General features: G+C 40.2%; 1 protein-coding gene across 5 annotated transcripts in view; it reads right to left on the minus strand.

Moving 5' to 3' along the window:
- Window positions 1-163: 163 nt before the first annotated feature.
- The window catches only part of PKN2 (protein kinase N2), a 163,954-nt gene continuing 138,311 nt past the window's right edge, over window positions 164-25,806 (minus strand). For 4 of the 5 annotated variants that reach the window (XM_044002300.1, XM_044002299.1, XM_044002298.1 and 1 more), the window contains 7 exons: window positions 23,953-24,129; window positions 21,983-22,045; window positions 20,918-20,994; window positions 15,072-15,214; window positions 3,543-3,650; window positions 2,873-2,953; window positions 164-2,784 (listed from right to left, as the gene is read on the minus strand). In XM_044002300.1, coding sequence (XP_043858235.1) covers window positions 2,581-2,784; window positions 2,873-2,953; window positions 3,543-3,650; window positions 15,072-15,214; window positions 20,918-20,994; window positions 21,983-22,045; window positions 23,953-24,129 — 853 coding nt within the window. In that variant the 3' untranslated portion in view covers window positions 164-2,580. Of the gene's footprint in view, window positions 2,785-2,872; window positions 2,954-3,542; window positions 3,651-15,071; window positions 15,215-20,917; window positions 20,995-21,982; window positions 22,046-23,952; window positions 24,130-25,806 lie in introns of those variants that run through there. The other variant, XR_006356340.1, reaches the window with a different exon arrangement.

Genomic DNA, 25,806 nt, shown 5'->3' on the forward strand with positions numbered 1-25,806 from the left:
GGACAGGGTTAGGGGGTGTAGTTCATTCACACTGTTGAGACATAAAGGAATCCCCAAATAAACCAAATCTGCAATATGGTCCCGGTGCCATGATCTAAGCCAGAGGATAGCTTTAGAAGAAAATCATACTTAAAATCAAAGTTAAAAAGTACAATCTATTTAAACTTTAATTTGTGCATTTGTGATAATTAATGACTGCAAAACACTCAAGTTTTCTTTAGAACGACATTGTTAAAAGGCACGTCTCATTTTAATGAATGCATAGTGTACCATTCTAAAATAGCCTAATTTCCTTACAAAGTGCTCTGAGCAGCCACTTACAGATACAGTATAGCAAAATATATTTACAATCTAGAGTTTAAAATTTTAATCTGACTAAAAATATACTTTAAAAAACTACAGAGAAAATTAGTGCTTTCTTCAGCTTAATTGTGTGAACATACCCTGCCCTCTAATTTTTTTTAGTGATTTACTTCAATTAAAAAAAAGATTTCTGTACAATGTGTAGTTACAAAAGGCTCCTTCAGTGTTTAATGCTAAAAGCCTTTTCAAGACATGGCTCTCTGGGTGTATCGGAGAACCAGATAGGGATAGCAGACTGTACCTCAAAAGTATTTTGTGTTTCATATTGTAGAACACAGTTTCAATGGGACCCAGAGCCCTTAGGTAAGCTCCTTCTCCGTCCCCTGCCAAAAACAGTGACTGGCAGAAAGAACTTCAGAAAGCGTGTTTCTCTCTTTAGTGAGAAAATGTTTGGAATTGTGAGGAATAAGCCCGACAGGCTGGGCCCCCTTTCCCAGTGAGCTCGTCGGCCCTTCTCTTTGTGCAGCATCGTGAGCTTGATGCAATCATCACTTGGTTAGTGTCAAAGGGCATGAGTGGGAATGTCAGTGCTCTTGGGGCTTCCACTACTCTGAGGAGGACAAACCATAAGTGACCATGGATAGATGCAAGGTCCTTGGAACACTCAACTGATATCTTAGCTCAGTTCTTTGTGACTCAGTGTGCTTTCATTCTTCCCCATAGGGTTTAATCATGAATTCTGTTTCAGAGGGGAGCCTGCTTATGGTGACTACATGGTTCAATCAGTCTAGTTAGCTGATGGCTCGCTATTGGTGAGGTGCCACGGACCCTGCTTGGCTGAGCCAGGATCACAAGCTATCTATATGAATATATAGATAGACTTATATTCTATATCCTAATTGAGGGGAAACTGATTATCAGAGTCACAGACAAGGAAAAAGGCTCTCGGCAAGTAGAAACTCTTGGTTGGCAAAGTGACTTTTCTGTAGCAACACTAAGGTAGCCTCAAAACAGGCCCTCAAGTGTTATAATATTGGGTCAAATTACTTCTTGAGACTTTTGAGGTACAGTTTTTTAGTGTTATAATAGGTTTATAAAATATACATACACTGTTTTATCAAAAATATTTATACATTCTGTTACAACATATTGCTTTTTACCCTCAGTAACTGCCAATATAAAATCTGGATTCAGTGGCCTAAAATGTATACAAATGTACTTCCCATAAACGCTGGAGTCGAAGGCGTCTGTGTGGCCACTGTGCCTAAGTAATGAAGTGGTCCAATTAAATAACAAGCCTCGAACATCGAGTAGATTATGACTTGCACATGTGCATGTGCATGTGCACCCCCACGTGTAAAAAGGATGTGTACACCTTAATACAGCAGATACAAGAGAACTAGGGCTAAATGAAGGGTGGCTCGTTTTGAAAAAGGTCATCTGTCTGTTCACTGATTCTGGAAAGTCATGACTGAAAGTCCATGAGCATCGAGGCTTTGGAAATGTGCACAGTAAATACAGTATCTCAATTCAGACTGACCAGAAGCCCTCCTTTCTTTACTTTCTTAATAAATGTGGATGTTCTGTTTGTTTCAGCAATGCTTAACAAACAAAAAATTGTTTGGCAAGTAGCTTTGAGAACTTGTCCATATTATTATGGAAGCACTTACATGGTTGGTAAAGATGAGGCATTAAAAACATTTTCTCCTAATAAATATAGAACATTTACAAAAGAAGGCATCAATTCATTCCATTATTTCAAACTTAACACCAAAATGTGCACAAGCTGCAAATGACACTTGTGGATAATATTAAAGTAATTCCTTTAAAAAATAACAGCATTTGCCTTATTCAGATAGGATCTTGTTAAGGTTGAGTATCACTAGCATCCCAAGCTTTTATTCTTAAAACACAGTGGAATGAAGTAAACTGGTCATCCTTTCTAGATCCCAAGCTGGTCTTCCTTCCATTTAAGGCAAGCCTATGACAAAGGTATCCACTGTAGAAGAGGAAGGAAAAAAAAGACAACATGGATCCAAGAGTGTCCGCCTGTGAAGGATGTTTATATGGCCTGTATTCAGCTCAAACCCCATTAACACTGTCTCCAGTGCACAGATTAAAAATGGAAATACATTGCAAGAGGCCACTCTTCAGGAAAGACAGGAGACTAGTCCTTGAAAACAAATCTTCATGTGGTGGTACAGCCAGCCAGCGGAGGGTTGCTATTGGGCTAAAGGGGCCTGGCTTCTGCTGGTTTCACAGTGTGTGTCTCAGAACTTAACACCAATCAGCGATGTAGTCGAAATCTCGGAACATTTCCTGCTCCTCTTCTGAAAGTATCCTCGGTTCCCGAGGTGGGGTCAGAATAGGTGCTTCTGAGGTAAATTCATCATCAAAATTACTCACATCCTCTCGTCCTCGGATGGTGGGGACAAAAGGTGGCTTTACCTTCTTGGCCAGCAAAGCGTTCCAATCAATGAGCTGTTTCAAAGAACAAAGACCATACACACTGAGTTTCCTACTGCAATTTGCTAAATGGGATTAAAAGTTCCCTTCATTTCCTACTTACCCGGAAAAATGGGTGTTTTTTTACATCCTCGGCATCTTTCTCACCAGCTCCCAGGCGCCGTTCTGGATTTCTTCTCAGTAGCTAGTATCACAAACACAAGGTTGTACAAGTAGAACAAGCTGCCTCCCCAAAGCCCGCCTTCAGTTCTCCTTCCTTCTAAAAGCACCCTCCATTCTCAAGGCGCTAGTTTGGTGGCAGCCAGCTATGCTAAGTGTATGCCTAGTGTCCTGGAAAGGGACCACCAGACGATTGCTGTCACAGATGTAGGGGTTGACAGCATTATCCCTGTCTCTCTATTCGGTCAGAAATGTGCTTAGTTCATTTTAGGAAGAAAACTATACTCCATCTGGTAAGGAACCAGTGGATACTCTGGGCTGGCCTAGGTGGCTGTCTCAGATTTTGTGATTTAGGGTAAGGTGCTTAGTTCAGTCTGGACTCCATTTCCAGGCTGGCATCTGTTTTCCCACTGTTGGCCTTCTGCTTATCCCAAGAACTGCTGGGAGTATATATACAATACGCACATGCTAAATTTGGTCAGATAGTAATTCTTTGTAATCATGTGTGAATTTGTACAGGAGATAAGGATAACAGAAATAAATTAAATGCTGCCATAGTTTTCAGCAGAACAAATTTGTTTTAAGAGACTTATTAGATACCGTTTGGCTCTTACCCTTCTCATTATGGAAATGGCTTCCGTAGACAAGAATCGTGGATACCTTACTTCATCATTTACAATACTATCAAAAACCTCTTCTTCATCATCACCAGGAAAGGGAGACTGGGAAAAAGATAAAAAAAAGGAACTTCTGGTAAGTTAAAATGACTTTGACTACTACAAGTTCTGTTATTACCTGGCTTCCTTGCAGTCACACCTAAGAGGGGCATAACCAGGAGGTAAGAAAAAAGTCTTTCATGCAGCCAAAAGAAATGACAAAGATCTACTGTTTTCACAGCCAAAGCCTTTTTAACCTTATTTTATTCACCATTCTAAAAAGTTTGGTTATCTTGTTTCTAAGTTTATGCAGATTCAAAATAACAATGATAAGCGGTCCTGAAAACATAAGTCACCCTAGATGGTGAATTCACTGTATCAGGGAAAGGCAGGAGAACAGACATTCACAGTCTCAGAAAGTTTGGCTTTGTGGTGGGATCAGGTGCACCTGTGTTTGAGCCCGGGCTCCGACATCTCCTAGTCACTGGCTTTAATTTCCCAATGCCCTCAGGAAACTCTCTAAGACTCTAAGTTAAAAGAGCAGGTGCCAATCTGCTTTGTTTAGTTTCCTCATCAGGAATTCCCTATGCCAATGAAATAACAGTTTTGTTCTGTCTACACCTTCACCCTCCAAAAGGACAGAGAATTTTGTTATTTATTTTAGAACGATTTATCAAAGATGGTCACATTAAAAAAAAGTTTTAGAATTCAGAGAGAGAAAAACACAGGTATTCACAACTATCCTCAAGGGTTCTAGATAACAGTTTGAAGTCTGGAGGCTAGAACAGGGACAGGAGAGGAATAAAGGTTGGAATGGGCCCTTTCACAAATGGAGGCTCCAGGAGCAATGCTTCAAGAGGAGAAGCGGGCCTTACAGAGGCATGCCATGCCGAGAAGGCCACAGGGGAGGTGGGAGGCCCTGGGTGCAGATAAGACAACGTCGAGGAAAGGTCATGGCCCCACTGTGCCCGACCCTTGTCAGGTCTGACCCAGCATATCTGAGCTCCACTATGGGTGCTAGTTTAGGAAGGAGAGTGTGCCAGAGAAGTGCAACCAGGATAACCATGGACTTAGAATCCATTTCACCACAGGCCTGCCTTACAGACTGGAGAAAAGCAGCCTTGGAGGGGGTACGACAGAGGTCTTCAAGTCACGAGCTGGTGCATGCAAAGAGAAGTGGAACTCTCTTCTCAGCTCCAGAGCGGGCATCCGATGCCCAAACGTGTTCCCCTTCCTCAGTCAGAGGACAGACACCCACTTGTCGGTCCTGTTACAGCCGGATTTCTTCCAGGTATGTGTTAAGACTAGACTCTGTCAAGGTCCCTTCCAACTCTCCGATCCTATGATTTAGGGCAAACTGCTTAGTTTAATCCAGGCAACATTCCCAGTCTGGTAGTTCACCCTCATTTAGCAGGAGGAAAAGAAGGATCTTGTACCTTTTTATTCACTGCTAGAGTTCTGCCGATCCCAGGAGCGGTATATAAAATATGCATGTGAAAAATTTGGTCAGATATCAATTAATTAATTGAAATTAAGTATGCACATATATGTGTCGGGGGAGGGTGGGAGTGGCAGGGGGGAAAGGATAGCAAAAATACATTGAGGGGCAGCTAGGTGGCGCAGTGGATAGAGTACCAGCCCTAGAGTCAGGAAGGAGGACCCGAGTTCAAATCTGGCTTCAGACACTTGACAATTTACTAGCTGTGTGACCTTGGGCAAGTCACTTAACCCCAATTGCCTCACCAAAACAAAACAAAACAAAAACCACCAAAAAACAAAATAAAAATACATTGAATTCTGCAAGTTCATTTTAATGAATAGGTTCAACCTTGATTTTTTTTTTTACCAGAACTACAAAATATATGATCCAAGATTTTTTCAATGACATATGAAGTAAACAGGATGACTGAATTTTTGTCTTCAGATACTTTTCCTTAAACTACCTTCTTCTAGAAGTGTTAATGAATAGCAAAATGGGTGAAAAAATTGGTTCACAAGCAATTAAGAGCTAAATGTATAACTCAATCACTTAGAGGCATTTGCTTCTAACAGTAACTTTCCAGCCTGACTGCTATAAGAGCCTGGAATCATTCTGGGACAGTTGTTCGCCCTTCATTTTCCAGGACGATCAATGACATCACAGGATGATGTCTTCACTTGCCTGTGAATTGAAGTGAGGCAGAGTTGTACAACTTTTTCCTCCAGTTATCAAAGTCCAGTAGCAAGATGGCCCAGGATTCAGTGGATGATCTTGGTGTTTCTGATATCTGACCAAGCTCTAAGCCCTCCACAGAGCCTGCTTCAGCTGCCTCTATAGCCAGAGGGACAAATTGTTCTCATTTTTCCATTCTACCTGGAGAGGCCTTCACATGCTTGGGGTAGACACCCCACCTAACTCATCAACAGGTCTGAGGTCTGTTGATTGCTGTCAACCTGGTTTAGCCCACCTACTGAGATGGCTTGACGGGTGAGGCTGCAGAGCAGCATCTTGGAGCCACAGGTGAGAACTGATTGCCAAGCAGACACCAAAGGTGTATGAGGAGCCCTGAAAGGGTCTTGGCAAACACTCATAGCAGACGTGCTAGTCCTCCCTGAACACTCCATACACCCTTTCTGGAAGAGTAAAGGAGAAAGAGTCAAATGGTCAGCTTTTCCTGCAATATCTCAGAGGAGAACACTTCTGTTGATTATCTCTTGGTAGGTGGGTGAAAATTGAGGAAAATTTTGAGTAAAAAATATAATAGAAAAGATTATTGGTAGCTACCTTAACTAATTTGGAATATAAACTTGTTTTTAAAATTTTGCAGGGACTAATGGAAGGTAGAAGTATAATGAGAAACATAAAGAAGCTAGGAGAGGTGAGAAAAAACAACATTCAAGTTTATAAAAAGCTTGCTAAATGAGACTCAAATAAGCCAAAACATCCTTAGGGCATCAAAAATTGGAGAGAGGGAAAAAAGGGAACAAGCATTTATTAAGCGCCTACTATTTGTGCCAGGAAATGTTACCGGCTTTGATCCTCACAACCACCTTAGGATATAGGTGCTAGCATTGTTCCCATTTTGCAGTAGAGGGCAATGAACAACTGAAAAGGGAAAAGATCTTTCCATAACAAAGTCATTTCGCCACCACTGGTAGTTGAACAATTAAGTCTAGACTCTAACATTATAATCCTCAATATACTGTTTAAAGAAGACAAGTATGAGGAAAGCAAATGGACTGGGCCAAATATACATAAAAGACATTTGTGTTGGAGATGACAATTTTGAGGGCACTGAGGGACTGATTCTGAAGAATATGTTAAGGAGGAAAGGACACCCCATTTTAAAAACAAAACAAAATTTTAAAAAGCCAGAGGCGGAGTAACAAAACAGGAAGAAGAAGTACACCTTTCTCTATTTTTCTCCCAAACAGCTCTAGAAAACACACCAGAATGAACCTTCTTCTGGAAATCCAAAGGGGGGAAATCAAAGTGAGTCATTTTTCTAGCCCAGATTGTAAAAGAAAGACTGAGAAAGCTATGAACCCTGGGCATGGAGTCTAGCCAGGAAGAGCCGTGTGGAACGTTCTAGCACAGGAAAAGGAGGTACACCAGGGCAACAAGAGGTCCCAGACCTCACAGAAGATTCTGATCTCATGCAAAGTGCAAGAAGAGAAGCAGTAGGAAACTGTTGTTCACTACTCAGTTACAGGGTCACAGATGCACAGGGGACTGAGGTGGGGACTGGCATCTGTGGTGGTGAGCCAGGGTGAGGGATGGTGGCAGGCCTAGGCTATGTACTAAATAAGGAACATATTGCTTTGTGGCTCTGGGCTCAGGAGCAGAGCAGGCTCTCCATTCCAGCCTCCTGACCAGTCTGATGCCTGCAGAATAACTGGGGCAGGAATCCAAGATCAAAGGGCCCTGCACTTTCTGTCCCTCTGACCCAGAAGAGGTAGTTCCCAGCTGGCTGGCTGAACTGGAACGCCAACCACAGAAAGCCCACAGGTGTGTTGCTCAGACCCAAAGAGCTGAGACTAGGAAGACAGAGATCAGACCACTTTGGGAGCACTGAAAGCCTGCATAGCCCCAGCCTGAGCTGTCTGTCCCCCTGAGATCTTAGAATAACACAATACTCAAGATCACAAGAAAGCAATATCAGGACCAGCCCATTCATTCAAGACGTGTACAGAGCCTGACCCTGACATAAAATCTACCATTAGAATGTGGGCTTGAAGAATGAACAACAACAATAAAGAATCCCACCACAAAAAGTTATTAAGGTGACAGGGACCCTCAAGATATAAACCCAGGATTCCAAATAATTTATAAGCAAAGTCTCAAAGGAAAACAGTGTGGGAGAAGCTTGAACTAGAATTTCTAAAAGAGATAAAGAATTTTTTGAAAAAAAGGATTAAAAACGATTTTTAAAAATGAGAATGCTAAAGGAAAAAAATAAAAATAAATGAAAACTATGAAAGATAGAAAGGTAATTAATAGCTTGGCAAAGAAGTATAATATCTGACCCATGAACCAAATGCCCTAAAAACCTTAATGAACCAAATAAAAACTACTGATTCCATGAAGTAACAAAATATTTAAACAAAATCAAAAGATTGAAAAAATAGAAAATAATTAAGGTATCTCACAGGAAAAAAATAAAAGTGACCTGGAATACAGATCAAGGGATTATCTGAAAACTAAAACAAAACAAAACAAAAAAAGAACTCAGATATCATATTTCAAGAAATCTTAAAAGAAAACTATTCGGATCTCTTAGAACTAGAGGGCAAAGTGGAAAAAGAAAGAATCTATCAATAACTTCTTAAAAGAAACCCCAAAATGAAAACTCCTAGGACATTATAGTGAAAATCCAGAGCTTCTAAATCAAAGAAACAATACAAGCAGTCAAAAAAAAAAAAAAAAGGAAAAGAAAAGAAAAAAAAATTCATGTAATAAGGAGGTACAGTCAAGATTAGACAAAATTTAGCACCCATCACTATAAAGCAGTGGAGAGCTTAGATTATACTAGTCCACAAGGCAAAGGACATTGACTTTCTACCAAAAATAACTTAGCCAACAAAACAGAATGTAATCCTTTGGAGGAAAAGAATTAACCTTTCATGAAATATAGGATTTCTAAGCATACCTGATGAAAAGATCAGAGCTGCATAGAAACTTTAAAGTGTAAAGAGGGAGTCACATGAAACATTTAAAGTTAAGCATAAATGTACAATTACGACAGACTAAACAAAAACAAACTTTGACACTGTAATATGGGGAGATATAATTTCCTCCCTCAACTCTATCAGCATCAGGGATCACAGAATCTAATTAAACACGGGACCTGAAAGTAGTTCCATTAGGTTTTTGTTTTTTAAGTGAGGCAATTGGGGTTAAGTGACTTGCCCAGGGCCACACAGCTAGTAAGTGTTAAGTGTCTGAGGCCAGATTTGAACTCAGGTACTCCTGACTCCAGGGCTGGTGCTCTATCCACTGCGCCACCTAACTGCCCCTGTTCCATTAGGTTTTAATGATCTAAAAAGAAGAATTAAAAGGGTGGGGAAAAGGATACATCAGGGAGAGGAAGGATGGGGAAAATTATCTCATATAAATCAGGGTACACAAATAAAGGTCTACATAAATAAAAAGTTGGGGGAGTGGGTGACACCTAAGCCTCATTCTCATCTGAAGTGGTCAGAAGAGGGAAGAGACAGTAAGGATTACTCCTATGCAAAACAAATGATGACTAGGGACATATGAAAATATTTAGAGTAGCTCTTCTCGTGCTTACAAAGAATTACAAAGAGGGTGTCCATCGATTGGGGAGTGGTTGATCCAGTTATTTCTTACATAATAACAAAGTGTTTGAATAATTATGGCTTTGTAGTAGTTTGGGATCTGGAATAGCCAGGCCTCCTTCCTTTCCACTTTGCCCTCCATGAATTTCCTTGATATTCTTGACCTTCTGTCCCTCTTCCAAGTGTACTCTTGTTTCCGTGTCCTCCTGTCTTCTATGGGAGCTTGCCCTCCCCCCCCCCCATATAATCATTCTTTTTTTCTCCCATCTTCCATCTCTTTTCGTTCTTCTTCACTGCCTTACCTATACAGTTTGCTCATCTATAAAACGAAAGAGCTGGAATACCACTTGCTCTTCATTGCTACTTTCAGACTTTCTACCTCTTATTCTGGTGGCTGTTATCTACAAACCTGATAGGACAGTATTCCTATTTTTTCTTTTGTACTTTTTTATTTTTCCCCCAATTACATGTAAACATTTAAAACAATTTATTAAAAAAAAGTTCTGCATTTCAAATGCTGTCCCTTTCTCCCTTCCTCCCTTTATGAGAGGGTAAGCAATCTACTATATGGGTTATACATACACAATCATGTAAAACATATTTCCATATTAGTTATTTTGTGGAAGAAGACTTGAATTTAAAAAAAAAAGCAAAAAATAGTATGCTTTGGTCTGTATTCAGACACCATCTATTCCTAATTTTTTGATAAATTCCATTTCTTGGCTCACAACCTCCTTTGCTACCTCTACCTTATGTGCCTTCAAACACCCTCACCTCCCCGTTCTTCAGTCAATGCCACTACTATGACCCCTTCCCTGCCATTTCAGGGATGGTCAGGAGGATGGTAACCTGATTGATGTTGCCACCATCCCTAAGTGCTTGCTCCACTTCCACAACATTTCTTTATCCGACTGTGGTCTCCAATTGTTCTCTCTACCTCATTCCTCCTAAAACTTTCTTTTAATGTCTTCAATGGCACCTGTGCTCCCCCCACTCTTCAGTCATTTGCCAAGCTAATGTCCCTGCTCTAGCTACACTCTCCTTCCTCCCAATCCCAACCACTCAGTTTGTGTCAGTTTCTCTCCCAACTCTCTATATCTCTTGCATCTCTGTCCTATTGCGAGTCATGCCTTATCACCCCATATTCTCATCTACCATGTTTTCTGCTTCAAATCACATGCTGCTGAACAGAGACATAAGAAATCATGCAATTGTGCTAACTGGGTCCATTACATTTATGTTTTCTAATCTCAAGTGGGTCCTCACTGCAAAAAGGGAACCCCTTCAATTTCCCCCTAATTGATTCTCTATCCCACTCACCACAATATCTATCTCAAACTGTCTCTTCTCTTCTCAAGCCTCCACAGCAATCTCTCAGCTGAGGACCTCGACTTTGATTATAAAAGGTCATCTGCTATAGGCTGCTATTCCCTCCTCCTCCCCAGCTACTCCCCTGTTCCTCTTAACTCTAGCTTCTGGGGAAGAGATGGGCTTTCTAATACATGTACCCTCCATTCCATCCTGTCTGCCTTCCCCAGCAGACATACTCCCCAACATCATCTTGCTTCTCTCTAACCTTCAGCCACACCTTATCTATTAGTTCTTTCCTTGTTACCTATAAACATGCCTGATTCTCCTCTATCCTCAGAAGTTCACTGGCTCTTAGGATTCTTATTATCCCCTTGTACCTCTCCGCTTAAGCTCCTTGGTGGTTGGTTTTGCCAGTTATTGATGCTGCCAATTCCTCTTGCAAAATACCCTCTCTTGATCACTATGACATTCCCTTTGCGTGCGCATTTGCTCTCTCTCTCCTTTTACATGGCTCTATACTCTGTCTCATTCTCTTTACTGGCTCATCCTTCTGTCCACCAAAGGGAGTCTGTTTTGGTGATCTCACTAGCTCTTAGGGGTTTAATCAACATCCCTATGTGCATCACTCCCAACTCTCTCTCTAGACGAAGACTCTCCAGGATTTCAGTCCTCTATCATTGTCTGTTGGCTACCTCCACGTGAATGTCATGAAGGCAGCTCAAACTCTACATATCTAAATTATAACTAATTTTCTTCCAAAGCCCTTCAATCCAAGGGAGAACCAGGTAGAGGATCCCTCTTCCAAATTTGGTTGATGGCACTAGCCAGCATTCTTTTAGTCACTCAAGGTAGCAGCCCTGGAATCATCCTGTGACTCTTTCCTCTCTTTAACCCTCACATCTCATCAGTTGCCTAGGCATGTTGAATATCCCCTTTCCTTTAAGTTTAGGCCCCTATTACTTCTTGTCTGAATTACTGCTGTGGTCTTCTAATTAGTCTCCCTATCCCCAGTCTCCCCCTTTTGAATCCATTCTACATTCTAATTCCAAGTTGGGTTGCTATGGCTAAATTACAGTTCTGACCATGTCATCCACCCTGATGGCCTAAAATATTTTGAAATACAAAATTCTCAGCCTGGTACATTTAAAGCTCTCTACAATCTGTGTCCCATTTATCTTTCTATCATTATTTCTCATTACTTCCCTTCACATGCTTTGCATTCTTTTTTGAACTGGCCCACCTCTCTAGCTATTCTCTATAGAGGACATTCCCCATTCCCCTCTCCCCTCTCCATGCCTTTGTACAAGGCACATTGTCTTTTTAAGTCTCATGTACACTCACTTTTCAATTCCCCCTTGCAGAACTTCCAGCTTCTTTCAAAGCAAATCCTACAAAGGAAATGCCACCTCCTACAAAAGGCTTTCCCTTATTCCTCCCTGCTCCCCATCCCCGCACTGATTAGCAATCTCTTCTTTTAAATTATCTTATATATAATTTGTATTGTATTTACTTATGAAAATGTATCTCTTTAGTAGAATGCAGGAAGTTTAGATTTTCTGACCTTGTATGTAGCATAAATGTTTACTGAATTTAAGTAAGCCCTGTAACATAGGATCTCCTAAATGAGATCTATAATCACTACAGAGTTCTAAGATGACACTTCTCAAATCTACCCACCCTGTCCTACCATCAGCTGACCTCTAATTTTCTATCTCCAACTGCTTTTCAGACACTGTGAACTGGATGTACAGTAGGGACATTTTAGGGATCTCCCTAAAAATCTTCCCCCATCCCCAGTATTCCCTATTACTACAGCATCACCATCTTCCCAGTCCCTCAGTCTTGCAAGCTAGAAGTCATCACCAACTCATGCCTCACTCTCTCTCACCCGCCATGTCCAAGCTGTTGCCAAGACCTGTCGATTTCACCTCAGCAACATCTCTCCAATATGCCTCCTCCTCTTCTCTAACTCTGCCACCCACTTGTACAGGTATCATCTCATGCCTGGATTACTGCAATCATCTGCTGATGGGTCTGCCTGCCTCCACTCTCTCCCCTTTCCAACCCATCCTCCACTCATCCACTAAAATGATCTTATACTAAAAATGCAGGTCTGACCACGGTCACCTGCTCCCTCTCACCCAATAAATTCCACTGGGTCCCCAAGATCATACATAAAATGTTCTATTTGGGATTCAAAGCCCTTCATCACCTGACCCCCTCCTACCTGTCCAATCTTCTTATGTCTCACTCCCAAGGTCTTCTCTTCAATCCAGTGACAGTGGCCTCCTAGACATTCCATCTCTTGTCTCTGGGCAAGATTGCCTCTGACTACCCCCCTCCCCCCAGAATGTTCTCATTCCTCTGTTCCTACTACTGCCTTCTCTGACTTCCTTTACATTCCACCTGCGATCCTCTCTTCTCTAGGAAGCCTTCACAATCCCCCTCAATTCCAGTGCCTTCTCTCTTAATTATTTCCTCTTTATCTTGCATATAACTTGTTTGTATATATTTGTTGTCTCCTACATTAGGTTATGAGTTCCCTGAAGGCAGGGGCTGGTTGTTTTTTTTTTTTTTTTACTTTTTTTGAGTCCCAGTGCTTAGCACAGAGCCTGCCACATAATAGACACTTAATAAATATTTACAGACTAACTATACTTAATACCAAGTGAATAAAGAATGACTTGTCTGGACTTTGAGAAGTGATAGGCTAAACAGCCATAGATCTAGTCTATTGGTACATAAGAATGGACAAATGAATTAAGCCCAGAATTGATTAGGAGGAAAAAGGGCTAGACTGCATCTCAAGAACTGATCTTTTTTTTGAGGGAGGGGGGTGAGGAAATTGGGGTTAAATGACTTGCCCAGGGTCACAAAGCTAAGTGTCAAGTGTCTGAGGCCAGATTTGAACTCAGGTCCTCCTGAATCCAGGGCCGGTGCTCTATCCACTGCGCCACCCAGCTGCCCCATGAACTGATCATTTTTTAAGTTACACCAAACTTTGCCCTGAAAGAAATGCCCAATCCCTTTTAGCATCAGTATATTTTCTGGTGATGCTGCGTAGCTACAGGTCATGAAATTGAACATGTGGGTAACTCAAAAGGGAAAAGGAGAGGTGCAGGGTGGCTGTGAGAGGAGAGGGGGTTCAAAGCCATGGTGTCCAAGTCAAATCAAAACTGGGTCACAATTTATACACAGGGACCCTTGCAAACTGCAGCTTGACTCAGAAAACTACATATTAACATTCCTTATGTTTTACTGTATTTCTCTTTATTTGGTTAGAGCTCTTCCGGTTCTGGCTGGACTCAGGAGAGTTGCTGTGAGGCTCGAGGGCTGCGTGTTTGATACCTCTGGTGTCAAGGATGTTATTAAAGAGATTTATGACCAGAACAGGAGGTGGATAAGTCATGTAGTGAGAGCATGGGATAGCTGAAGGACAACAAGCATACTCTCCTGGAATGCATACAATGGGAGGAGGAATAGGAGACAACCCCCAGAATGCTGGGTACACCATCAGTGGGGAAGTTATGGGAGACCATGGACAAGAAACTGTATAGACCGAGAAGGCATAATAAGCTGTGATCTGCAATGCTGGGTATTGGTAAGATTATAGATCCAATCAAGTATCTAAATAAATTACCCTGAACCCAATACTACCTAAAACAATTTAAAAGTCCACTGGAGTCTAGCCATGAGAGAGAGGTATTACTAGGTCCTAGAAAGCAAGTCTAGTAAATCTAGACACAATCTAGATTACACAAACACCATTTATTACAAACTCTTCAATGTCTGGGAGGATTAAAACAAGATAAAAACCTCAGCTCCTGCTACCAGCAGGGGGAGACAATGCAGTGTACTAGGACTACACCCATGGGAAGACAGAGGCAGTTCCAGAATCACACTGATTGAAACTAAAGAACCAGGACAGAAAAGTTCACCTAACCAACTTTAAAATAAACATTTAAGACAAAATAGGGTATTGACTCTACAGTATTACATATTTAGGACATCTCTCACTTAGAAACAGCCCGAGTGTCTACGTGTACACTTGTTTTCTCTAGAAAGTTGACTTGAAAATTTAAGAAATGTAATCTATAAAAGACAGAAGAGAGGTGGGTTTTTTGTCCTAAAGTTGCCTTTCTAATTTGGGGGATATCTAGTGTTGATTTCCAATGAAGGCTTTTCAAAGCTGACTATCCTCTGCCAGGCCTTGCTCTCTTTCCAGAATCCTATGCAAAGCCCATGGTGGGCATCAGAAGCCTCAGAGGCAGTTGTGGTGAGCTGTGAATGGGGATGGAAGCTAAGACCCTCAGTTCTCACTCTTTCCTAAAGCACCCAAGCTTTCTGGCTGCACTCTCTTTTTTGACCTCTGACACATTCCTGCCCACTGCTTACCTCTCCAACTAGCATTTCATATATCAGCACACCAAGCCCCCACCAGTCCACAGCTCTTGTATATGATGTTTCAGTCAATACTTCTGGAGCTAGAAATTCTGGAGTGCCACAAAATGTGCTTGTTCTGTCTCCAAAGCCCATTCCTGAAAAAAAAAAAAAGAAAAACCAAATCACTCCTTAGGTACTTCATATGTTCTTTACCCCACCTCTAGACCTAACATTAAAGCTACTTAGCATCTTCCTAAATAAAAAATACACGGAGAGATACAAAACTTACAAATTACTCTCACACTTCTCCCAGAACACCCTTGGCTCATCATTGTCTGATGAGTAGTAAAAGTGTCCAGAATTGAGGTAAATATGTAATAGCCAAATCAATCCAAAATGAATTGAATAAATAAGATAAATTTAATCTAAAAAAATTTTATCTGTTAAAATTATTTTCTATTCTCAGTATTCTTTTATACTAATTTCATAATGGAATATTACTTTTTCTTCCTTCTTCTATGGGAGATAAACAGTGTATATATGTGGCTAGAAAACCACATGGAAAAAATTCCAAAGAAGTTAATAAAAAAAAAAAAACAGGGCGGGGGGGGAGAAGAAAAAAAGTTGGTGAGTAAAAATTCAAAATCTAGATAGTAAATTTCTGGATAATCAAATGCTGACCAAGGTTATATATATAAATTTGTCATCCAATTTAAGAATCCCACTTAGACCATTTCATTTTCAATGTGTCTGTTCCTATAATTTACACATGTAATCATCAAATCTACATTGTACAAGCTGGTGATATTATGAAGTCAACAACAAGCATTTATCACAGAATGGATATTTCCTAAAGGCTGAAAACCTATTATTTTTAAAAACAAATAAAACTTCATGAATCTGTTAAATAGGGTATAAGGGACCTACATTTCACAAATAAACTCTCCATAAGCATTTGGTGCTTGAAGTAACCTGCCAAAAATCAGGAAGGATTAATTTAATAGAACAGGAAAAAGAACTTAGGTCTTCTGCCTCTTATCCTGATGTCCTGTTCACTACTACAAATTTATACATATATTTTCAAGGCATAAGAAGACATTCATTTGGCTCTATATTTTCATCAATAGTAAAATCTGTGCTTAGATTTTTATATAGTGTTTTGTTTTGTTTTGATTGGGGGGGGGGAGGGAATGGAGACAATATGAACCTGTAATTTCATCAGGATAATGTGCTCTACCAGCGCAGCTCACCACCTGACTCAGCAATTTCTAATTCTTAGGAAGCCTCTAGGGAACTTGTTGAGGGTCACAGAGAGTGTGCATCAGAAGCAGGCCATGAATCTAAACTTGCTCTCAGGCTGGCATTGAATCTATTACGCCACAGCTAACTTTCCTTTTATATGTTGTCCATGTATATTTTGTCAGAGCAGAGTTATTGTAGTTCATTCATCCAAAGGAAGCTGAAAAAGAGCTCGCTTAACTTGGAGTATTTTAAATCTTATCTGCTATGTACCTTGTTAAGACCACAGGCAAGAAAACATATTCAATGTGTTCATCCCCAGTAAGCATTGTGTCCATTAATTACATTCAAACTGGATCTCTAATCCCAAGTGCATTAAATAAAAAGGCTCACCTGTGATATTTCCCTTTACAATGGGGGGTGGGGTGCCGACTACTTTGACCACTGAGATGCTATTTGCAAAATGCTTTGCAAACCTTAAAGTGCCATTTAATGCTAGTCTTCCTCATGAAACAAAAACGATTAAGAGGTAGAGTGGCACAGGAGAATACAGAAGATCTGGGTTCTAGGCCTGCCTCTGACACATCCTGGCTGTGAGACCCTGGGCAAGTCACTTGGCCTCTCGAGGCCTCGAGCATCTCTCAAAGGCTGAGTTGCTGAGAAGTTACCAATCGTCACTTGTAGAGGGACCTTCCTTATATATACCAATGAAATCCTAGATCCAGCTCAAAGAAATTAAAAAATCAAAGTAAGAAGCAAAAGAAAAAAAAAACTGGACTTCAGTGCGAGACAGCCCTGTTCCACTTTGAAAGGAAGAAGAAGAGGAAGCACTGAATTAATTAACAAATAGCTCTGGGACAGTCTATCAATATTAACTTAAACCCAAACACTTTTATCTAAATGGGAACTCGCTGGCAAGATAGCCAAGGAGCTGACATATTTTTTGGAAAACTAAATCAAATCAAGATGTGTCTTCTTGCAACAAAAAACAAAAACAGAAGAAAAAAGGAATCTGAGACAAAAAAGGAGGTATGCTCACAATTAAGAGGCAAATCAAAGAGTGGACAGAACTGTTTTCCTCAAACAGACAAAGGCAAGAAGAGACACTATTATATAGATTTTCTGATCATTATCTCTTGCAGCAGTGTTAATAAGCAATAGGATCATCAAGAAAACTGCAGTTTACATTCTAGCATCTGTTGAAGAAAATAAAAAAATAAAAACATTCTACACGAAGAATTCAATAAGCTCTTCCAAAAGAGTTAACAATTTTCACACTCAGCCCCTTTACTATGAAGGTGAGCATAGGGTTAGACAGTGACAAGTATACTGGAAATTGTGGCTCAGGTTTGAGAAATTGAGGAGGCTAAAGGCCTGCAGATTGCTTATAAAGCTCACACATGTTCAGCAATTTCTAATCCTAGACAGTTGCCTGGGACACTGAGGGGCTAACTAACTCGTCCCATTCTTAAATAGGTAGAAGACAGTCAATTCATGTTGGATATGACAAGCACTGAGCAGTACAAAAAATGAAACTGATAATATATGAACAGAAACAAAGAAAGTGATTACTGATGTGGGGGGGGGGGGGTCCTGCTGTATTCAGCTCTATGCATTTGGACCATTAACTAGAAGATAAAAATCAGTGTCAATTTAGAAGGTGAATGATGAGAAGATATCAAGCAAATGCAACAGCTTCAACTTGACCTATAAAATGAGCCACTAATTAAAAAAAAAAAAAGGAAGCCAGAACCCATTAAATGCCTTAGCTGGCAAAGAACATGATGTAGTGGAAGAGAAATGGATTCAGCTTCAGAAGAACTAGGTGTGAGTCCCAGCTCTATCACCTTCTGCGCGTGTGTGGCCTTTGGCAATACACTTGTCTGGCCTCAGTTTCTTCATCTGTAAAATGAAGAGCGTGGGTTTGATGGCCTTTAAGGTAACTTCTAGCTCTGAACCTGTGAGTCTCGGATTCTTTGCCAAGCAGAGGGATATGGCAGGAAAAGGCAGAAACAATGGCTAAGAAAACAAATTCACGTGAAAATGTTACAATGGAGGAGAGTGGAAGACTGAAGCCAAGTGAGTGTCATCAGACCCAACTGGTAGATTTTGTCAGTGTCTTTAGTAAGGACCTCTTTTTAGCGTCGACTTGGCTGTCAAATGATCTCCTGTGACTGTCAGAATTCTACCTGAGTAAGGCAGGAAGAGTGGACCAGAACAACCTCCAAAGTGAGGAGGTCCATGCTGAGAAATAAGACAACCCCGAAAGCACTCAAGGCTGAGGTTACACACTTTCTTGGGGCAGTGAAGAATCCAGAAAGATACAAAAGGTTGCAGGCCATGTTAGTACTGGAAAAAAAGGCAAACAAAAAACCTTCACTACCCACCATTCCACAGAAAGATACTTTCTCACCTTTATGAGAATAATTTAAACATCAATGATATCATTGGTGAAAATAAGAAATAGGCCTGGAAAATAAATGATTCTCTACTAACAGGCCATATATAGTCACACCTGACTAAAAGGGAATGTGTGATCCCAGTTTTCCAAATACAAAACCCAGCAACTTCTGCAAGGAATAAAACCAAACCTTAAGTATTTAAAAAAAAAAAAAAGGCATCATGGGGCAGCAGCAGGTAGCGCAGTGGATAAAGCATTGATCCTGGATTCAGGAGGACCTGAGTTCAAATCCATTCTCACTCACTTGATACTTACTAGCTGTGTGAACCTGGGCAAGTCACTTAACCCTCACTGCCCTGCAAAAACAAAACAAAACCCAACAAACAAAAAAAACCAAGGCATCGTTTATATTGATGTTAAAATCACACAAGAGCCTTAATAAATGTAAGCAACAGATACATCTGATTATTAATATGAACATGTTATACCTGATTATTAACATCAAACAAGGCAAGGTATTTGCCAGTACAATGGAGCGTAGGAAGGTCCAAATGGACAAGAGATTATTACTTAGTGCTGGCGAGACTGCTCCCATGTTTCTGTTTGAGGAAAATACTGAGCTGACTGAATCAAGACTCAGAATGTTAAGAGGGCCACAATGACCTCCAAGACTACTCAAGAGACAGCTTTAACAATTCACATAGGGAAAACTAAATGGATGAAAAATACATGTTGTCCAGACTACTATATATAGTTGGAAGCCCATTCTCCTGAGTGAACATCTAATACAAATATCTGGGACAGACACTTCAAGTGACTAATAAATAGTGCCCAGGATTGAAGAGGAAGAAGTAAATGGCTGGATAACATTGGGAAAAACAGTATAATAGCAAACAGCTAACATTTAAAGCTTACAAAGTACTTTACATATATTATCTCCTTTGATGCTAGGCTATGTAAAGCGAACTTTCACCTTATCTGACCTAGAACCAGGCCTCCACACAGCCTTTCCTGGCCATTTCCACATTATTCCTCCATCCCTGAACCCCCACTTTTCAACTCCTGTCTATGTAATGTTTTCCTCAATGAGAAGTTTCTTGAGGGCAGTGACTGTTGTCCTTGCTTATATTTTGTACCCTCAGCACTTAACTGCTGGTGCATGGCACACAGCAATCATTTAATAAATGATTTCTCTAAGTAGCTATCAATCTCCCAGTTTTAATGATCCCAGTCTACTTCCTAGCACAAAGCTGCCCCACCCACCCACCCCCGCAATGCTTTCCTGACAACGTCATATGTTTGTGAATTTAGGAGTACTCAATAATGGAAGAATCAAACTTTGTATAAAGCAAAATACCATGGAGAGATGCATAATGGGAACAAATGAGCTATAGTGTATTTCCAAAGATGACCACAGAAGTCTATAAGGATAGGAAAAGGAAGTGTGTGGCAAGAACAAGAGAGAGCAGATGAACAGCTTCTACTTGTATCCATAAAATGTACAGATATTTAAAAGAAAGATTCTAATATGTTAATTGAACACCAGAGAAAATCTGTGGAAAACAAACAAAAATCACACAGAAGGAACGAGAAGGTATAGAGAAGACTGCAAATTACAATAATAGGAAGCAGAACCCACACTGATAAGATCAGATATTCACTGAATTAGTGAAGTAAGAAGAAGCTGATTTTTATTTATCTCAAAATAAGATACTGAGTTTTCATAATTCTTTTTGGACAATGCTTAACAGGGACAGGGTCAGTTAGCAGTTTATTGGTGCTTTTGTATAAAAGCAATTATTATATGAAGAGAATGCTAGTCTCCCATGATGATGTCCTGGAAATTCAGGAGTTCAATCATGTCAAAGTAAGAAGTTAGAGTCATCATGGAACTGAAGAAATACTGAAATGGGACTTAGTATCCCAGATAAGACTTTACCCCTCTGACAAGTCATTCAATCTCTTTCCATATCTTCCAGCATTCAAATGTAGAGGGATGGCTCTGATTACCCTTCAAGTCCTTTTGTCTCTGAACTTTTGCAAAATTCATAATATTATGATAACTAAAATATATGGAGAACCCAGAGGATTATTAATAGAGAAAAAAAAAAAGTAAGTGCTTGAAACGTACCTTCCCTTTCACAACCAATATTGATAACTACCAAAATACAAAGGAACGACGAGGCTTTGAAAAGTAACTTCAATAAAAGTAAATTACCTTCTTTGCAAAGACCAAAATCAGCAATTTTCACAAAGCCCTCTGTATCTAGCAACAAGTTATCTAACTTCAAATCTCTATGTGGGGAAAAAAAAGAAATGGAAAAGAAATTAAAATTAATGTAATGAAATAAATATATAATCTGGTTAAAAAAAATAAATTCCTTCAATAACAAATGGCCAAATATCCTCTTTACCAAGTATAGATTTTCCAAGTTCTGATTTGGGGTTTAAATCTTCTTTTGAAGATTTTGATTTTTTTCATCTCCTTTTGGCAATAGTTACTGCTTTGCTTGAAAATATGACAAATGAAAATTCAGTTTTTCCTGTTATGGTAGGAAAAAGGGAGCATATTCAAGGAAGGAGTGTTTTATCACTTCAGAAAATGCAGTTAAAAGAAGGCCCCTCAATGCCATAAAATTTCATCAGATTCTGCCTTCATTCATTTAGAATATGTGACTTGAAGTTGGGTAAAGTTTAACTTTGCATCATTCAGGAAGGAAGGATTTGCCAAGTTAATAATTAGTCTAAAGTATGATGCAGCAAGATTCTTTAACCTACTTGAGAGAGTATGTTTTACAAGGATATTACCAGTCATTTTATTGATGCTAATTATAAACTGATTTTTAACTATGTCCAGACTTTCTACTTAGGAATTTCTGCTTGGCCCTTAGTTTTAATTATGGATTTATTTGAAATTAGTGAGATTTTTAATGTATATGAACTACTCCATTAATTTGATTGGTCCATCTCTACCTTGGTCTAGGCAAGTTTACTTTAATACCTTATTTGAAAGGGGAAAATTAAGCACAATCTACATTTGTGACAGTCTGGGTTGAACTGTCCTGAGCTCTTTTAATTAGGGAAAAGGGAAAAGATCAGGAAAAAAAGTTATTCCCAAGGAAAACTTGCTGTCCTCATTTTGAAGTGCTGTATTAGCTACTTAGAAGGGTTAACATATACATTTTTTACAAATAACATACCTAAATGACATCAAGAATATGAAAAGTCTAACTAGCTTTCATTTCTTGTCCAAACCCATCATGGGAGCATAAAATTTACTTACCTATAAACAATTTTGTGCTCATGTAAATATTGCAATCCAAGAACTACACATGCAGCATAAAATCTGTTTAAAGAATTAAAGCAAAGCAGATTTAATACATTTCACTGATTCTCAGTTTTGATTTATAACATTCTTCTTTGAAGACACTAAATCTTTTACCTTTCAGTGAAGAGCAGACAATTGGTAGATAGACTGGAGAATGTTCCAAACATATTTACATATACTTCATATTCAGACTAGATTTTATATTGTTACTTGGCAAAGCTTTAAATGAATTGGCAGAAATTCAAGAAAACAGAGGAAGCTTGAGAAGACACATGAAACTGGAGGATTTGAAGACATTTTAACTTGCCATCATCCCTTTGTTAACTTACCATTTTGAAGGTTTAGAAAGACTTTTTCTAATATATATTTTTTAAAATGCTTGGCTTTTTCCCCCCAGTTCTATGTAACCAAATTGTGCACTACACTGTGGTAGAAGTTGGGGGAAATACACAATGCGATACTACCCTCATGGAGTTTATAGTGTAGTTACATCAGGGTCATGCATAATGGCAGGTAGGTGGTGCAGTGGATAGAACGCTAGGCTTGGAGTCGAGAAGATCAGAGTTCAAATCCAACCTCAGACACTCAGAGAGCTGTGTGACCCTGGACAAATTGCTTAACTCTCTTTGCCTCAGTTTCTTTTTCTTTTTTTTTTTTTTTGCCTCAGTTTCTTCATCTGTACAATGAACCGGAGAAGGAAATGGCAGTATCTTTGCCAAGAAACCCCGAATAGGGTCTTGAAGAGTCAGACATGGCTGAAAAATGACTGAACAGCAACATCAGGGAAAGGACCAATGATTTTGTTGGTGTGGTAACTCCTGGGATGGAAACAAAACCCTTCTATAATTTATTTATAGAGATGCGTGAGACTGAGAGAGGCTAACTGACTTCTCATACAATGGGACCAGGATTCAGGCAGTCCTGGATTCAAATCTGCTCTCAGACACTTACTAGATGTGTGACCCCGGGCAAGTCACTTAACCTCTCCTCTTCCTCATCTATAAAATACAGATAATAGTATCACCTACTTCCCAGTGTGAAGCACTTTGAAAACCACGAAGCTTTGTAATGATTACTGTGTCAGAAATAGGATTTGAACCATTTTTTTCTGACTTCCAAGTCCACTACTCTGTAAAGTAGAACATGCAGCTTCCACAGTTTAGGTTTCCTCAGTTTAATGCTTCATCATATGTTTATGTTTTCTGAAATGTCACTTGTCCACATATGTCTTCCTAACAAAGTTATTACCTCCTTAAGGGTACAGGGCCTGCTTTGTTTCTTTTCTACACCCCACAGCACCTAGCCAAGTGCCTTAGGGACTCAATAAATACCTGTGAAACTGAAACAAAGGACGGGTACTTTAAAGTCATTCAGGAGGTAGCTTTCTCATTGCCTTTAGCACTTCCACTGGGACATAGCATTACATGTGACCAATCATGGTAAAAATTTAGAGGAAGAAGGGACCTTTGATGGCGATGGAAGGTGGAAGAAAAAAATGAATGATCAGAGGTAGGTGGTGGACATCGATTAAGTAATTGGTCCAAGGTCACCATGCTATCAGATTCAGAATTCAAACTTAGATCTTATGACTACAAACCAGAATGTTTTCCACTGGGCAGGCGGGAAATGAAACCCCGTGAAGCTGATTTGTTTGAGGTACTTAAATCAATAAGCAAAGTCAGTCTAAAATGTCATTTGTTATTTGGTGTAATTCATGCTAGAACTTTCTGATTACTATAAATAATAGAAAAAAGAGCACATGGACAGTGAAATACTGGCTTAGGTGTAAAGTATAAAGAGAACAGTTGGAGAGCTTTATTATTAACTACACAGACCCATCCTTTAGGAGGAAATCATAGTTAAGTGTTCATGTTTTTGGGAGAAAATGCTTACAAAAAGCATAGAAAGTCTAAAAGCATACTTACACAGCTCTTGGTTCAGAAAAGACATCAGTATGAATGTGCATCATTAGGTCCCCACCGGCAGCATATTCCATTACAAAGCAAACATGCTCTTTGGTTTGGAAACAAGCAAAAAGGTTCACCAAAAAGGGATGCCTTACACTATTCACAGTTTCAAAAATTCGTTTTTCACACATGAGGCTGCAAAAGAGCATCGAAATGGCAATTCAGTTATGGGACACTTTAATTACAGTCAGTCAATAGCAGTCTGTCAGCAAACTAGCCCTTATTTCTTTTTTTCTTTTCTTTCTTTCTTTCTTTTTTTTGGTAGGGCAATGAGGATTAAGTGACTTGTCCAGGGAGTGAGCTCTCGAACTCATGACACAATCGCTCAAAAAAACATTGAAATAATGCCAAAAGACAATGCCTGGAGCAGCAAAACCCACAGAAGAATGTGCTGACATCATCTTCTAACCAAGAATGGCTTGGAGGGTCAGAAGGAGGGAGCTGAAGTGCTGAGACAGGAGTAGAGCCCAACCCCACAGTCACCCTGACACAGATCCAGTCCCAGGAAGGCCTCACCAGAGAAGGAGACTCCCAGAGCCTCTGAATCAGCTGAAGCACCAGTGTTGTCTGGAACTAAGCTCACAGTCTGGTGAGAGGGCTGAGCCCTTGGCGGGGGGGAGACTACAGGGGTCTATGCTGGTGCTGAGGCAGAACTTGGGTTTTTCACCCCTGCTGGGAACCAGGAGGTAGGCTTGAGTAGCAGTAGCCCAGGTTGGGGAAGGCACAGGCTCATTGGAACTGACAACCACAACACACAAAGCTGGTTGATTAGCAAGTTGGTCTGGGGTCATCTATGGACCAGGGGACCAGGGAACAGACCAGACAAGTGAAGAACCTGATCCTCCTTAAATCATACCACCTGAGACTTCTGAAGCTTGGGATACTGCAGCCTGGAAACAGTGCCCCACTTTAAGGAGCTAAAAGTCAAGTAAAAGAAAGGGAAGATGAGCAGACAGAGAAAGGTGAGGACCATAGAAAGTTTCTTCAGTGACAAGGAAGATGCACTCTCAGAGGAAGATGTCAAAGTCAGGGCCCTTATATCTAAAGCTTCCAAGTGACTTGCCCAGGGTCACACAGCTAGTGTCAAGTGTCTGAGGTCAGATTTGAACTCAGGTCCTCCTGACTCCAGGGCCAGTGCTTTATCCACTGTGCCACCTAGCTGCCCCTCCAAACTAGCCTTTATTATGTGTCTGGCACTGTGTAAAGTGCTGGGGACACAATGAATGGCAAAACGTCCCTCCCTACGTGCAACTCTCAGTCTAACAAGGTGGATGTGCAAACAACTATGTAAAAAACAAGCTCTGTGAAGGGCAGGCTGGGGCCAAATGTGAAAGACTTTACTGGCCAAACAGAAGTGTTGATAATTTATTCTAGAGAAAGGGGGAAGACAACTGAGGCAGGGAAGCTGTTGCAATAATCTAGGCAATTAAAGCCTCAAAGAAGGTTGTGTGAACAGGAGTAAGGGAGAAAATACCACAGGTCAGAGGAATAAACAACAGGATTTGGTGACCAATTGGATAGAGGATGATGTTAAGTGATGAACTTGGGAGATCAGAACAGGGATGGAGCGTTTGACAGAAACAGCAAAGTCTAGAAGGAGGGTGGCTTGACAACCAAGATGCCAAGCTCTGTTTTAGATGAGTTGGAGATGCCTCTGGAATTTTCAGTTTGAAATGTCCAACAGGCATCACTCAGTACCAGTGTCAGGGAAAAGATTAGGGTTGAATATGTAGATATAAGTCGTAAAGTATAAAGATGGCAATGAAATCCCTGGGAATTAGGAGGCTAAGCGAGCTTGGCTGAAGAACAGAA

The sequence above is a fragment of the Dromiciops gliroides genome, chromosome 4 (assembly GCF_019393635.1).
Source record: "Dromiciops gliroides isolate mDroGli1 chromosome 4, mDroGli1.pri, whole genome shotgun sequence".
NCBI lineage: Eukaryota > Metazoa > Chordata > Mammalia > Microbiotheria > Microbiotheriidae > Dromiciops > Dromiciops gliroides.